This window comes from Podarcis cretensis (genome assembly GCF_951804945.1).
Source record: "Podarcis cretensis genome assembly, chromosome: 2".
NCBI lineage: Eukaryota > Metazoa > Chordata > Lepidosauria > Squamata > Lacertidae > Podarcis > Podarcis cretensis.
Window position 1 is genome coordinate 60,945,792 of NC_137171.1, and position 15,772 is coordinate 60,961,563.

The 15,772-nt window shown below is 44.1% G+C and overlaps 2 protein-coding genes across 9 annotated transcripts in view; both read right to left on the minus strand.

Moving 5' to 3' along the window:
- The window catches only part of KLHL3 (kelch like family member 3), a 51,039-nt gene extending 41,117 nt beyond the window's left edge, over positions 1-9,922 (minus strand). The window contains exons 1-4 of one of the 7 annotated variants that reach the window (XM_079967596.1): positions 9,889-9,922; positions 7,079-7,134; positions 3,449-3,505; positions 1,707-1,917 (exon numbers count right to left, since the gene is read on the minus strand). In XM_079967596.1, the coding sequence (XP_079823722.1) occupies positions 1,707-1,917; positions 3,449-3,497 (260 nt within the window). In that variant the 5' untranslated portion in view covers positions 3,498-3,505; positions 7,079-7,134; positions 9,889-9,922. Of the gene's footprint in view, positions 1-330; positions 352-1,706; positions 2,153-3,448; positions 3,506-7,061; positions 7,135-9,888 lie in introns of those variants that run through there. The other 6 variants (XM_079967597.1, XM_079967599.1, XM_079967600.1 and 3 more) reach the window with 6 other exon arrangements.
- Positions 9,923-13,047: 3,125 nt separating this feature from the next.
- On the minus strand, positions 13,048-15,645 carry HNRNPA0 (heterogeneous nuclear ribonucleoprotein A0). Of its 2 annotated transcripts, XM_079967639.1 has the most exons (2): positions 14,859-15,645; positions 13,048-14,708 (listed from the first exon to the last, which is right to left on the minus strand). In XM_079967639.1, the coding sequence occupies exons 1-2, from the start codon at positions 15,400-15,402 to the stop codon at positions 14,473-14,475; spliced, it is 780 nt and encodes a 259-aa protein (XP_079823765.1). In that variant the 5' UTR covers positions 15,403-15,645; the 3' UTR covers positions 13,048-14,472. The 2 variants fall into 2 exon arrangements, with proteins under 2 accessions (XP_079823765.1, XP_079823764.1); XM_079967638.1 differs by having other exon boundaries at positions 13,048-15,644.
- Positions 15,646-15,772: the final 127 nt, after the last annotated feature.

A 15,772-nucleotide genomic window follows, 5' to 3' on the forward strand; every position in this document is an offset into this window, starting at 1 on the left:
TAAATGAACAATACAAGACAAGGCCCTTCTATTATGTGTACTGTACCTATTACTGTTTGCCTTTTCGTGTGCTATGTTACAGGTCACTGGTGGTTCTGGTTTTGTCTCTGCTTTAGAAGGAGACATAGGCATTATCTCCACAATGGATCTGTAAATGTTCTACACTCATGTTGGTTTAAGTGTCTAAAATACTGCCAGACTGGTTAAGATTTAAAAGATCTGAAATAAGCAACCAAAAGCGAGGAAAGCGTGCTCAGTATCGTTTTGGCAGTTACTACCAAACTGTAAACGCTCACTTTGCATGTTTTTCCTTATATAATTGTGATTTACATTTCTTTATGGAGAGGAAGTCTATCATGTGACCAGAATCACATCACAAGATCAATCACTGTGTTGATCAACCACAGTGATGATCCGATCACATGATGTCCTCCATATCAGGGAGCCACAGGTGGATCACACAAAGCCATTATCTGTCTGCACATGCCAAAAGCCCCCCCCCCCACAACCTCATACCCCAAAATAAGTCAAATCAGCAACTGTGACAAAAAAAACAACTGCAGCAAGCAATAGTTACTAACATGCCACAACAGGAGACCAGATTGTGTGAATCAACCCTGTGTTACTTTACTAAAAATTCTAATGTTTCCATAGCAACTGTTTGGGCTCCCACAAGCACACTTCCTGTACTTTTTTTTTTTTAGTTTTATTAAATCCAAACAAGTTAGCCTTTCACCTATGTAATTGCTGTGCCAAGGAACGAAGCCGGCATGTATCTGCGGATTAGAAAGTGAATTCCAGAACAGCTGAAAAAAAAGGGGGGGGGATAAATTAAAAGGGAAAGCGGAGTTCAAGCTGGAGCCAGCAGACCTGAATTTAATCACTGCTCCTGCATTCTTAACGTGTGGCCGGGCTACTGCCTGCTGTTCACAAGGCAGACTTCTCACTTAATCACATAGTTGTATTCTATTGTGCAAACGAAGCAGATATATAGTTCTATCAAGCAGATATGTATTTCTATGAGGATGCCACCTTTTTTATTTGGTTATTAAACTCAAAACAATTAAGTTAAAAGCCTGGCCCGATCGAGGAGGAATGGTTGCTCTCAAAACGACGATTGCCTCTTTCAAGTAGCAAAGACTCTTAAAACTGCACAACCACAGGGCGCCCCAGGTCAGCTGCTTGCAAAGCGATTTCCAAGTCTGAAAAACACGCCGAAAAGAAGCGGAAGGAGGGAGGCAGGGACGGAGGGAGGAAGAGAGAGAGAATTTCGAACCAGGGCCATCGAAGGCAGGAAGTAGGGAAGGGAGAGAGAATCTGGAAAAGTGATGAAGGATTCGGCGCTGAATGAGTCCGAGGTGGGGAGGGGAGGGGAGGGGAGAGAGCTCGCACTGTGCAAACATCACACATCTCCAAAATACAAATAACAAGACAGCCTGCCAGCGAGGAGGACTGGCAATCCTTTGGGCCACGACAAACAAACGCACGCAAATGAACCGCGCCACGCGGAAGGTTATTGCAGCAGCTAACTTTGGGAGTGATGCTAAATGGATCCGGCAGAGCTGTCCTCCCATGGGGATCGATCGGCCCACCGGAAAGCTCGGCCTAACCTGCCACCCCTTCCCTACGCAAACACAAAGGCGCCTGCACTCTTCCAGTCGCGGACAGACACACACTTAATTCCCTCCCCTCCGACCCGAACAAACCTCTCGTCGTCCATCGTGCGCAGCCGGAGTGGAGCTTGAACTCTGCATGCACCCTCGTCTCCTGGCCTCGGGCAACGCCGCCGCCGCGTCTCCCACCGTTGTCCTCCTTGATCGGGGCGCAGCGAGCCGGCCGAATCAGTCAGCGCCTGTGATTCAGCATGGCTGCAGTCGGCTCCCCTCCTTCCCTCCGCGGAGCTGCTTCCTCCTGCTCCTAAAGCAACAGCAGCAGCAGAGCTTAGTGTTGCAGCAGCAAACAGAACACTCCCTACCCAGAGCTCCCCGCTGCTGCTGCTGCTGCTGCTCTTGCTCCAGCCTCGGCAGCCCACTCCCTTCTGCCTCGCCTCCTCCCGCTCCAAGCTTGCTACTCTACTAGTCTCCTGGCAACAGCAGTTGTGGGCATAGGTGCATTTGCACCGCCCCAGATGCTGCATTTGCACAGTGCATCCTCGGGGCCTTTTTTATTTTAAACACACACACTTGGCAAATGCAAGAGAAATCACGTGCTTTTCTCCTGATCTGGTAATTCACCCTGCTCCTAGAACTGACGCTTTTTTTGGTTCCCTTCTCTTTTTTTTTCTACGGATGCATGTGCATTGCATCACTTACCTATCTGGATTTTGATCCCGTCCTGTTCTAAAGTCCCCCAGCACAGGGAGCCACCTACTTATCACATAGGTAAAAGGCCGGTGAAAAGAGGAAATATTAACATCCAATGACACCAACCCTAGAATTAAAAGTATTTCAGAGTGGGCGAGGGCAAACTGATGCAAGTATTAGAATGCAAGGCAACTGCCCACCCTTTCCTCATCTGAACCACAGGCTAGGCTCTCCTCTTGCAGCCACAGAAAAACATCCTGGGAAATCTAGGCTGTATTCCTAAACTAAAAAGCAGTCCCCACTGAACTTGGAGCATGCAGGTGACCAAGTTCCCAGTGGGATTTGACTCACCCTTAAATGCCATACAAAGCTCAAACACACTTGCTGAGTTATAACTTTTCTTGTAATCACTGCAGCAGGGATCAAGCCTGCAGATTCCCATTCACTAAAAACCCTTCACTAGTTTGCCTATTTTCTATCTTATTGAATAGTTCTGTTTCTGTTTATTTATTTATAAATCTAATCATCATAATTATTGAATTTGTATACTGCCCTTCATCGGAAGATCACAGGGTGGTTCAAAACATAAAAATACAACATGACAACACAAAATATGTAATCAAACAAAAAGAATAACCACCACACCGCCTGGTTGAAGAGGAACATTTTCACCTGGTGCCTAAAGTTGTAATGAAGGAGCCAGGCAAGACTCCCTGGGGAGAGCATTCCACAAATGGGGAGCCACCGCAGAAAAGGCCTGCTCTTGTTTTGCCACCCTCCAGACCTCTCGTGGGGGAGGCACACAAAGAAGGACCTCACATGATTATCACAGGGTCTGGATTGATTTATGTGGGGTGAGGCGGTCCTTGAAGTATTGCGGTCCTGAGCCGTTTGAGGCTTTATAGGTCAAAACCATCACTTTGAATTGGGCCCAGAAACTAATTGGCAGCCAGTGCAGTCCAGCCAGGATCGGTGCAATATGCCCCGTGACTTCAAAAAGAACTATTCAATCAAAATCAAAAATTTCATAACCCATTATATATTAACCAAACAACTACACAGCTCTGTCTTTGCAGTAGATTTTATATACTGTCACACATAAACACGCAAATGTAAGCAGCTTTCTGAAATATTTGAACAAATACCTGTCTGCTGAAGGACCAAACAGTCTGTTCTTTCATCTGTCCTATACATTTCCACTCCTACAAAGAGAAAATGGAACATGTCAGAGGAACACTGTTGATTTGCCAAGACTAACATAGAGTAGTAGCGGGTAAGAGTGAGCTTCTGAATCCTTGGTTATAACCCTTATTAACTAAGTGATCTTAACCAGGTTGCAGTTTCTCAGCCTGTTTACCATATGAAAAATGGTTAATTTCCATTAGCGGTCAAGGTACATCTTTTGTCAACAGAATACAAATGTATTGCCTCCCTGCAAACTTACATACTTATAACTTGAGTTCTTTCTCTTGCCTACAACAGGCTTTTTTTCCCTAGGGCTGCTTTTCCTGCAGTTTGTCCACTTTATTGCTGTCCGTCTGAAACCATTCAGCAATTTAATTTTTGTCCATGTTGCATTCCAGCTATAATGTGCTACAGTGTGCAGAAATAATGTTTATTTAAGCATTTATATTACATGCTGCTTGTATCTTGGTCTCTCCACCACACCTGTTAGAAACCAAGGGCAAGCGGACTGCAATCTTAGCATGCATTTATAGAACTTGCGCATGACAAAACAGGTCATGCCCAAATACGTATTGGACAAAGCATTTCAGCAAGGTATTAAAGGTATCTTTTGTCTACTTCCAAACTCCCTTCAAAGCTGAACGAGTGGAAGTTGTTTTTGCTAGAATTCCCATGCTCTGCCCTTCCCTATTAGCGCTGCTATAATTATAAATGTACTTATTTTGATGCCCCCATTGAAATTTCTAGTTAATATTTTTAGGGTCAACGTTTTAAGCTGGCAAGTAATTTGGAAAGCTGTTTGAGAGGACGAGTGGAACTTCCTTATCATCTACCATGCTTAATTTTAAAAAAACTCCTAAGGAGAACTTTCTTTCCAATGGGTTTTCCCCCCTTATGGACAAGAATTCAACAAGCAAAACATTTTGTTAAACAGAAATAGTGATAGCACACAATTAAATACACATGAGTTCTCCAAGGCGGGAGGGCAGCAGGGAGACATCGACTGTACAGTGGTACCTTGGGTTACAAACACCTCAGGATACAGACTCCGCTAACCCGGAAGTAGTACCTCGGGTTAAGAACTTTACCTCAGGGTGAGAACAGAAATCACGCAGTGGCGGCGCAGCGGCAGCAGGCGGCCCCATTAGCTAAAGTGGTACCTCAGGTTAAGAACGGTTTCAGGTTACAAATGGACCTCCGGAACAAATTAAGTTTGTAGCCAGCGGTGTTGTTGTTTAGGCATTTAGTCGTTTCCAACTCTTCGTGACCCCATGGACCAGAGCACGCCAGGCACTCCTGTCTTCCACTGCCTCCCGCAGTTTGGTCAAACTCATGCTGGTAGCTTCGAGAACACTGTCCAACCATCTCGTCCTCTGTCAGCCCCTTTTCCTTGTGCCCTCCATCTTTCCCAACATCAGGGTCTTTTCCAGTGAGTCTTCTCTTCTCATGAGGTGGCCAAAATACTACTTTGTCGTGGTGAAGGGGCTTGTATAATTCAGAGAAGCTATGAGCTATGCTGTGCAGGGCCACCGAAGACAGACAGGTCATAGTGGAGAGTTTTGACCAAACGTGATCCACCTGGAGCAGGAACAGGCAAGCCACTCCAGTATCCCTGCCAAGAAAACTCCATGGACAAAAACAGCCAGAGGTACCACTGTACAATTAAGCAGGGTAGAAAAGAAACCACATTTTGCAAACTATTAAACTCCTCAAAATATGAGGTGTGGATGATGGCTGTTGAACAAGGACTCTGGGCTCTTATTAATTCCTCCTTGTCCTATGAGACATAAGAGTGCCCCATAAATTCTCTACGTTCAAATTAATCACAGCCATATAGAAGCGTTGCTGTACTGAGGTTGATTTCAGCGTGCATAAAACGACCCTTTCAGCACATACCTGATGGAACATAAAGTACAGTGGCATCCACCAGACTCACATTTGAAACTTTGGAATAATGTTTTCCCATAAAACTCTGTGAGACATGGGTAGGTAGGGGAAACTGTTTACTGAGGGGGGCCTGTATTCTCATGTTTCTTATGAAAAACTAACAAAATCATTTAAAAAAAAACATGGATAGTATGCTTAATGCCTTGGAGAACTTACAAGGAGAGGCAGATCTAAATGTTAACTGAAAGCTTCCATAGTATAAGGGTGTGAGAGATTATTTATGAGTCCTACATACATAACTCCAATATTGCCAACTGCAGCTCTGTGCCTTAAAAGCTGCACATACCTCTTCTCCCATCACTGCAGTCCTAGATAGATGGAAAAACACTCTGCCATACATCTATTTCCACATGTTGAACCCAGTGTGCTCCTGTTTTGGATTCTAGCCAACCATGTCCTCATTTGAAAGAGTCCATAATAGTTCCCATCCCAACTTTTACGATTTCCCTTCAACAGTTGGCAGGCTCAGGGCTTGGAAGGCTGTTTTGAGGGGAGGGGATTTCGCCACTTGGAATTTTACCCTTAACAATTATTCACACTTCTGCAAACCTTAGGGTTCTTGTAGCCTATTGATACCTCCTTCTTGTGCATGGCTAGTGTAGTTTTGGACACACAAGGAGTGACACACAAGAGTCACTGTTAAGGTTCTACAAGGCCTTGCAACAAAATGTTGCACAATATCCCTGGAGTTTGTTACCTGTAGCTGAAGGGTTTGAAAAACAGAAGCCGCATCTAAGACTGGGTAACTGATCTGGCCTGGGCTTTTCACCATGTGCAGAAACTGTTTTTGAACATTTAAAAGGGAAACCATTCTGCACCAAAATCAATGGAGCATGAGGGTTTTAAATGCAATTCAGTGCTTGACTTGGCCTGGGAGAAAGTCTGACCTTGACCACAACTCAAGCATGGAGGGTTTTTGTGTGGGAATCCAAACCCACTTCACAACTACTGTAGTCTGTAACATTAACAGTGGACTGCAGTGCCAGGGACACTGTAAACTACTCTCAGGAATGAGGCACAGCCCCAAACTACACTGCAGTTTTATATTGCCCTTAGCTCAACCTGCACTTTGGAGATAAAATCAATGAGTAGCATTGCAGCCTGACTGTGCCAGTATTCAGCATGAACTACCCTGCAGGGCTGTGTGAACCTCTTCCCCCAGATACAGCCTCTTCCAACCTGCAATATGCACAAGGAGCTGCATTTGCTTTGGAAACTCACTGTGTGTGGGGTGTGTGTGTGTGTGTGTGTGTGTGTATGTTTTCACACTAATTAAGAACTAAGTTCAAAATACTTTGGGGTAGGTTTTTTCGGAGAGAGGCAAGGTTGGATGCTGGTGCCCAGTCACAGCTAAATTAAAATCCTATGTATCTCTATTGACTTTTCTGGCCAGCCCTGACTTCTAGCCAGCCCTGGAGCATTTTAAAACAGGTAACCTGATTTGCAGCAGAAAGCAGTGTGTCTCCTCCAACCGCTCCATTCCATTTCCCCCGCCTGGTTTTCCAGGTGCTCCCCCATCAGTATTCCATACCCACTGAGAACATGCTCAGTTTCATGGGGCTATTGAGGGGTGGGGGTGGGCAAGGGTGTCATAAAGAAGTTTTGTACTTAAGAACTCAGTATTACACTCAGCCTGCAGCTACCTCCTTTTGGTCTGTGGGCTCTACCGTTTTCGCCACATAAGTGCAGGCACTCTTCCCTAAAGATCAAGAGAGAGAGCGAGAGAAAGATTGTTTTTAAGTGAAGGGCAGCATCATCAAAAGTATAGGACTCTCTCAAAAATCTTAACCCTAGCAACCCTAAATCAAGACAGTATAAAGGACCTCTTAGCTTTCATAAATTAATTTACATGGGGACTGATCTTTTTCTGGAACCTCTGTAATCCTAGCTCTGACACTGTGTGTTAGAATCACTAGCAATCCAAATCTTCAGATTTGCTGTGCCAGCAAATGAATGCTTAGTATTATCACACTAGCGCCAAGGATTGAGATTTAGGCAGAGTAAGCTTGAAGTAGAAAGAAAATTGGCATTTATTGCTTACATTATTCAGCCACTTGATTTCTCTCTTGAAATCATTCACACAAACCTAGCATTCTGAGGACTAATTCTAAGGCTGCTAGCACGCTAATCCACTTGCAGCACAAAAATATACTTTCTCTCAACCTGTAATTGTTCATGTTTGTCCTCACACGCTGCATTGATTCTAGATCCTGCTGACCGCAAGGATGGGTGAGGTTATTTGATACACATTTGAAAACCTTCCCCTTGGTGGTTGTGGTGACATGTTTTCAACGTACGTATTGTTTTTTCCCTTGGCCTTATTTATGTGGGACTTTGTTTTTGTTTGTCCAAGGCAACCTAATGGGACTTACAAGATAAATCAACTAACAGATTTAACAAGTAAATAAGTACCGTATTTTTTGCTCTATAAGACTCACTTTTTCCCTCCTAAAAAGTAAGGGGAAATGTGTGTGCGTCTTATGGCGCGAATGCAGGCTGCGCAGCTATCCCAGAAGCCAGAACAGTAAGAGGAATTGCTGCTTTCACTGCACAGCGATCCCTCTTGCTGTTCTGGCTTCTGAGATTCAGAATTATTTTTTTCTTGTTTTCCTCCTCCAAAAACTAGGTGCGTCTTGTGGTCTGGTGCGTCTTATACAGCGAAAAATACGGTAGGTAGGTTATCCACACCTTTTCCTCCTTGCACACTCCCTTAGTAATGGAGGAGGAAGTGGTGATTGTGATCTTGGTATACACCCATCTGTGTCATTGGGCAGTAGTGGATACACCCCCATTGTCAGGACTGCCTACATGTGTTTTCAAAGCGATATTGAATAGGATCAGTCCACAATGACTTTTTAGTTGAAAAATGAAACAATTGTCTCAAGAAGTGCTTCTCAGAGGCAAAAAAATATGCATCAGATCTAGATTATGTGTGGACTATTTTACAACTATTGTTTCTACTGATTCTAGAATAAAATAGCCCTAGGCTACAGAAGTACACACATTTTGGACTGCACTGAACAGACACTTATTTCTGAGTAAAGACACGCGATTAAACCTGGCTATTTTAAAAAGAGATACTAAGTTTGAAAAAGAATTTACAACATGGAATAGATAACCCTTTGGGTCCCTTCCAACTCTACAGTTCTATAGGTTTTAATTCATTCATGCACTCTCCCAAGTTGGTCAATATAGACTTCGTGTTTTTCTACACATTCTTTTTTCAGACATTATAAAATTGTCATTCTTCTGAAGCAGCAGCAGCAGTTTGTCATAGGCAGCTAGAGGCTGCTTTGGATCAGAATTTGACCTCACAGGTATCTATTTATGACTGAGGTCTATGGGTCAACATTTCTTTGTGACATATTTGTATTTTGAAAATCAATCACTACATCCTAGTGCAGCAAATATTCACTCTATGTAACAGCCATTTAGGAGCTGAACAAAATATTAACAGATCTATAAACTCTTGTATGTTGTAATCTATTGACCTATTTTTTATGTGCAACTGCTTTATGAATACTTTGTAAGTGTTGAAAGTCCTAATTTTCCAGCATTCTTGCATAGCCCAAATTACAGAAGAGGTTAAAGATCAAATATTATTCTATAGGATTATTTGGACTGAGTAGCGCCAAGATCAGATCAGTTGTTCCCCTGGTTGCTCATTGGTTAATGATTGTTTTATGCTGCACAGAAGTGCAGGTATAGTTGTGCTTTCACAGGTAATTTTTGGATAAGCTTATGTAAAGCTGACTTTCATGAGAGGTCTCTTGGTCACATATGTTTGCTTCTTTTAAATGTACTCGGACTAGAACTCACCTTTCCCTGAAGATCTATGCCCTCAGAAATTATTAAAACTGATAGTAAACCAGATGCTTTTCCAGGCAGTTAAGGTACTTGTATGAATAAGCACCACACAACTGAGCACAGACCAATTATAATAAATCCCAAGTAATTCTTTAGCATTTTCAGCAGTTAGGAACAATGTTAAATTTGGTAAGATCTATGAGACAGAGCATTAAAAAGGTTAGCTGGTTGTAGAAACCGTCAATTCAAGTCCACCATTGATGACCTTAAGTAACTTAGTATCTCTCAGCTTAACTTCTGATATTTGATCTCATGGCTCCTTCACCAATGAAAATCACTATGTAATGAACATGCATGTGTAAATCAAGTTTAGGTTATAAAAACCCTCAGTTAGTTATTTATACAAACACTGAGAACAAGCTTAGTTATTAAGCATTCCTCTCATTTGCTTTTATAAGCACACACTACATGTGAACACCATGTTATATATAAAATGTGAATACTCAGAAGAGGCACTTTAACCATATGTGATAAATAGTATGTTGACTTCAAAGTTTAATCTCACAGCTCATTTAGATGTATGGTGTATAAATTATTTCTAATACACCTGCTTACTAAAATTTCAATTTCTGAACTAAAACCATACCTTTCCTTCAGGGTAGCATGACAAGATGTATGGGATTAAAGCATCTTGCATGAAATGTGTCACAATCTGCATTGTTGACTGAGAGCTTTTCAGCATATCTATCCCAAGAAAGCTGGGGGGAGGGTTCAAGGTCCCACTTCCATTCATGTAAACATGTAAGAGACAAAATTGAGACTCCAGGGCTAGATCTAATCCAAAGAAAACACAGAGGATCTATGGAGAAACAGTCTGCCAACATGTGAAGCAGCCAGAGCGGCGAAGACAAGACAATGGCACAAAGACCACCAAATATCAAAAGTTTAAATGTTGTAGAAACTAAATTGTAGAATTTAAGCGCACAAGTTGTTTCAAGCCAACATATTCACATCAAGCTTAATTTTGCCTGTGTTCATTTCCTTTCATATACAGCTGATATATGAAGGGGGAGAGAAAGCAGGCATCTCTAGACACAATGATGATTCTAATTGACCAGATAGTATGCAGTGAATTATGAGGCTAAAAATAAAAGCACAGGGTTGAAATTTATTTCCACTTCACCAAGTTAATCACTCATTAGACCGACTGTTCAAACTCATGAGCAACTAAGCCTCCAGCCCTCATTTCAGCAAACCCCCAACTCTTATCTTTAAATGTGACATCTCAGTGAACATTAAAACAAGCAGGTTTCCAATTTTGTGATCCCACATATAAAACACAGGTTACGGTAAACTACCGGTACTACCATTATTAATCCTGTCAGGAACCATACCAGAATCTTGGGTCTCCAATAGGTAAAGGTAAAGGTACCCCTGCCCGTACGGGCCAGTCTTGACAGACTCTGGGGTTGTGCGCCCATCTCACTTAAGAGGCCAGGGGCCAGCGCTGTCCGGAGACACTTCCGGGTCACGTGGCCAGCGTGACATCGCTGCTCTGGCCAGAGCCAGAGCCGCACACGGAAACGCCGTTTACCTTCCCGCTGGTAAGCGGTCCCTATTTATCTACTTGCACCCGGAGGTGCTTTCGAACTGCTAGGTTGGCAGGCGCTGGGACCGAGCAGCGGGAGCGCACCCCGCCGCAGGGATTCGAACCAACCTTTCGATCGGCAAGTCCTAGGCGCTGAGGCTTTAACCCACAGCGCCACCTGCGTCCCCCTTGGGTCTCCAATACTGTACTCTTATTTGGTATCAGTTACTGCAATGGGGGTGGGATCAGAGTACTATAGTTGCTTCTTTCATCCAATGTATCCACTGTATCTGGCATGTGTATAATTAGAAGAAACCATGATGTAAAAAACCCTATAGAATTTAGACAGCAGTTAGAAATTGTCCAAGATTGTTAACATACTGCACTTGATTTTAATTAGACCTAGACCTACATTACATGTATTGGAGCTTGGCACACAGCTTCTGTTCTTAAACTCTGCCAAGAAAACTGCCTGTCTTAGGGCAACTCAGTTGAACGGGGGGGGGGGGGGCGGGGGGGCGGTTTGAGATGACACAAGATACACTGGTCTTAACAGAACAGTACTGAACTGTAAAGTATTGGATCATTTGTACATTTCTCCATATACAGGAATGCTTTAGTTTCAGGACTTAGAAGCGCTGGTAGTCAACCAATTGAAATTGAAACTGGCCTCTTTTTTGCATCATGCACTTTCAGCCTTCAGCTTTTACTGTTTACAACATATGGCACACTCTCTTACAGCAGATCACTTGAAAGTATGCAATGGCAGCTAAAGAAAACTTTACGGGCAGCATACACCCATTTTTATAACTGGTAACAAACAGTGGTATACCACCAGCATTTTCCTTTTAGGAGGAATAGACATAATCATGCTGCAGCTTATAAACAATAAAGCTTTAGTGCTAAAGACTTGACTACCAAAGTATTACACATAGCAGCATGAAGGGACTAGCACCATATATAGTCACTACCAGAGATGTTACCACCACTAGTTTGGTATTCACTCCTGTAAGAGTCTGATCACAATATTCCCGATTATCAGATGCTGTATTATTGCATCAGGTACAGTTTTAATTCCTCTAGACATGCATACTCGAGCATTACTACCCAACTACTGAAAATATGACTGGCAAAGGGGATCCAAAATGCCACCTACTGCATGTTGTGTGTTTGTAAAAGGCATTCCCAGTTCCTCATTGGATTGTTCTCACCTTTCATTCTTGGCATCTTCAGCATTTTCCCTATATTAAGTCCATAACTTACTAAGTTTTGGATGCCAACTTTTCTTTTAAGCCTTTAAAAAGCAGAGATCAGACCACCACAATTACAGTCAGAAGCTATACAGAAAAGCTGTTCTAGGCATTTTGTCATGCAGCCCTATCTGCATGACCTTTCTTATCTTCCTTGTAAGGAAGAACAAAGCATTGAGAATACCTAATATTTTTAAAAGTGGAGCCCGTTTTGCTTTAAGGTGTCTTAGCCCATTTTTCCAAGATAGCATAACTGTTTCTAACTGCCTTTCAGAGGACTAAGTTTTTTCCCCATAATAAATAAAGAAAAACACACTGCTGTGAAAGACCTGCATACAGAACATGTAGTAATTGATAAAAAATATTATTCTGCTACAGGTGCATGAGCTACAAAGCCACAAACCACCTAATGTGGGTATTATGCATTCTTAGTGTTTTCTGTGAAGGAAAAGCATTAACATGCTATAAAATAATGTTGAAGAATTGATGGTAACTTAACACATGGTAACTGACCAGCAATTGACCTGTGTGCTTTTATGCATCTAAACCAAGAGTTATCAAGTCAAGCCAGTTTATTGTTGTACAGTCACTTGATGTAACTGTTTGTACTTCTAGAGCAAGCTACATTAACTAATGGAACATGTTCTTTCAGATGTCTTCAACTGAATAAGTAGCCATGAACTTTCTCCAAGGCAATAACCAATGCAAATCTACTTCAACCACTATAAAAACCTAGTCGAAATTACTAACTCAACCTTGCAGTAAATCTTTAATAAAAGCCTGACTGAAAGCTTTTTTGACCAAATACCATCTAGCTTTTTTCAGGAGCTAAGTCCTATGTAAAAGTTTGAGCCAGCAGTTTAAAAGCAAAGTAGTTTAGAGAAGGCCATAAGACTTTGGTTGAAGTCTGAATATTTTTAAAACAGGAACATTTTAGCCATTTCATACATACTCACTGAAGCATGTGAAGAATTCAATTCTTTATTTGCAATAATCCATAACTAGTCTATATTTCTATTGAGGAAGGCAGTTTCTCTCTAGAACATTGCTAATAGAACAACAAACTTCAATTCTACTGTGTGAAAGGGCTACAAATACATCAAGCAGACTACAGAGATTTTGATTTACAACTGGCACCTAGGTTACTGGCTCATTTATCAATCACCTAGCACAAAATTTGAAGACTGGGAAATTTAATTATTTAATCAATAAATTTACTTATGGGTATGTCAGATGTATTTCTTTTCAGCCAATGTCCAGGATTTTTGTTGGCATGCAGATTTGACCTTTGCAATTTAAAGGACTAAGTGTCTATAGATTTGAGAGCAGTTTTAGTCTGTTGTAGTAAAGCTTACAGCAATGGTCAACTATTCTGCCAGCAGGTGGTGCTCTACAAGATTCTTGGCTCCTTTAATAAGAACAAGACAGAATTCAGTTGAAATGACTTCACTATGCAAACAAAGTACTTTTAACAGAAGAGAAAGCATCCTCCCCTATAATGGGTCGTTTACAGGCAAGCCAATAAATAACACAATGTGAAACTGAGCAATCTGAAAATTTGAACACTTATATGAAAAAGCACATGCTCTAAATGTGTCAGAACGACATATGTTGATGGAGAACAACCTGTACAAAAAAACAGACTAACTGTGTCAGCAAGGCAACTGCCCAATTACAAAACAGTGGATGTACAATAAAGTATTTTAACTGCCTACATCCACCCGTGGGCATTTCAAAAATTGGTGCATATCTCTTAAGTATTAAATCCAATCTAGTGGGGCAGCAAAAAAGTTGAGACCTTTACTAGAAACACATGTAGAAATCTGAGCAGAAATAACTTGTTTGACTAAAAAAGCCTTTGCTTGAACTGTATGGAATGAACCCTAGGAAAAAAGACATGTAAAGGTCAATGAACACAATGATTTATTTAAAAAATAAAAATGTAAAAACCATTTCTCTCCCCCCTCCCCCTTTACAGCCACGGGAGCAGAGCAGATTTTGTAGAAAAAAATGTGTAGGTATCCAAGTCCTTACAAAGTTAATTCCCCTTTCCCGCCCAACCCCAAATAAACCAAAATTAAAACGGTATCTTATTCCTAGTATAAAAACGACCAATGTCCAAGCAATAAAAAAATAGAGTCCATCAATGACTAACACAAAATCGTTGTGTGTGAGGCCCAGTCCATCTTCGGAAAGAAGTGAAACAGGCAGCAGAGCGACTCCAACAAGAATAATTCGAGAGCAGCTCCGCATCACGGAAGCCTTTTCGTACGGAGGTGCCCCCTTAGGGCGAAGAGTAGGGGAACTATTAAGAACCTGGCCCGGTACAACAGAGGGCATACTCCATGCAGACAAAACCGACACCCCCAGAACAGTAATGGGCATCTCCCGCTTAGAAGGAGCCGCCGTAACCTCCCCCGCCATAACCGCCTCTGTATGGTCCACTGTTACTGCGGGGGCCCCAGCCGCCGCCCCCTCCGCCCCCCGCGCCGCCGCTCTTCATGGGGCCGTAGGAAGACTGATGCTGGCTGTAGCTGCCGAAGCCGCCGTACCCGTTGCCGTAATCGCCGCCGCCGGCACCTCCACCGTATGAGCCGCCTCCGTAGGATCCGTAGCCCCCGCCGCCTCCTCCTCCGCCGTAGCCACCATAACTGTTATAGCCGCCGCCGCCGCCTCCTTTGGAGAGCCCGTTGTGGTCCCGGTTGCCTCCGCCTCCCCTTCCTCGCCCCCGTCCGCCCCAGCTCGACCTGGAGGAGCCCCCGCCGCCGCCGCCGCCGCCGCCCTGGATGTCTTCCTTAGGCACGGCCTTCTTGACCTCCACGCGGTGGCCCTGGATGGGGTGGAACTTGACCACAGCGGCCTTGTCGGCGGCGTCGTGGTTCTGGAAGTAGACGAAGCCGAAGCCGCGCTTCTTGCCGCTCTGCTTGTTGGAGATGATCTCGGCTTTCTCCACGGGGCCGAACTGGCTGAAGTGCTCCACCAGGTCGTTCTCGCCCAGGTCCCCCTTGAGGCCTCCGACGAAGAGCTTCTTCACCTTCGCGTGCGCCCCCGGCCGGGCCGAGTCCTCGCGGGAGACGGCCCGCTTCAGCTCCACGGCGTTGCCGTCCACCGCGTGCGGAGAAGCTGCCATGGCGGCGTCGGCCTCCTCGACCGCCGAGTACGTGACGAAGCCGAAGCATCGGGAGCGCTTGGTCTGCGGGTTCAGCACCACCACGCAGTCAGTCAGGGTCCCGTAGGCCGCGAAGTGCTCCCGCAGCCCGGCCTCCGTCGTCTGCACGTTCAGCCCGCCAATGAACAGCTTACATAGCTGGGAGTTCTCCATGCCGGAGCCGCGGCCCGCCACACGCCGCCTCCTCCTCGCCGCTGCCGCCGGTAGGGGGCAGCTGCAGCCTACCAGTACACCGGCGGGTGCGCTACGAGGTCCGTTCGGAGGGCCACCCGAAGGCCTAGGCTTCCACCGGTAGAGAACGGGGAAAAAAGGGGGTGGGGAAAAGGAAAACGCACAAAATGGCGGCTTCCACTCCTCCTTAGGCGCGCTCGCAGCCGGCGACTGAGGCCCACACACAAAGGAAACGGCGGGTGGCCACGCCCACCTTGGAAGCGCGAGGCACGCCCCCACCCCTCCGTTTCCCCTTGTGCCAAATGAGGCAAAGAAGAACTGTCGCCGACTTTTGCGTCACTTTGTTGAATGA

What these genes read in the sequence shown, in the direction of transcription:
- HNRNPA0 (XM_079967638.1), bottom strand. Translation starts at nt 15,402, where the DNA reads ATGGAGAACTCCCAGCTATGTAAGCTGTTCATTGGCGGGCTGAACGTG.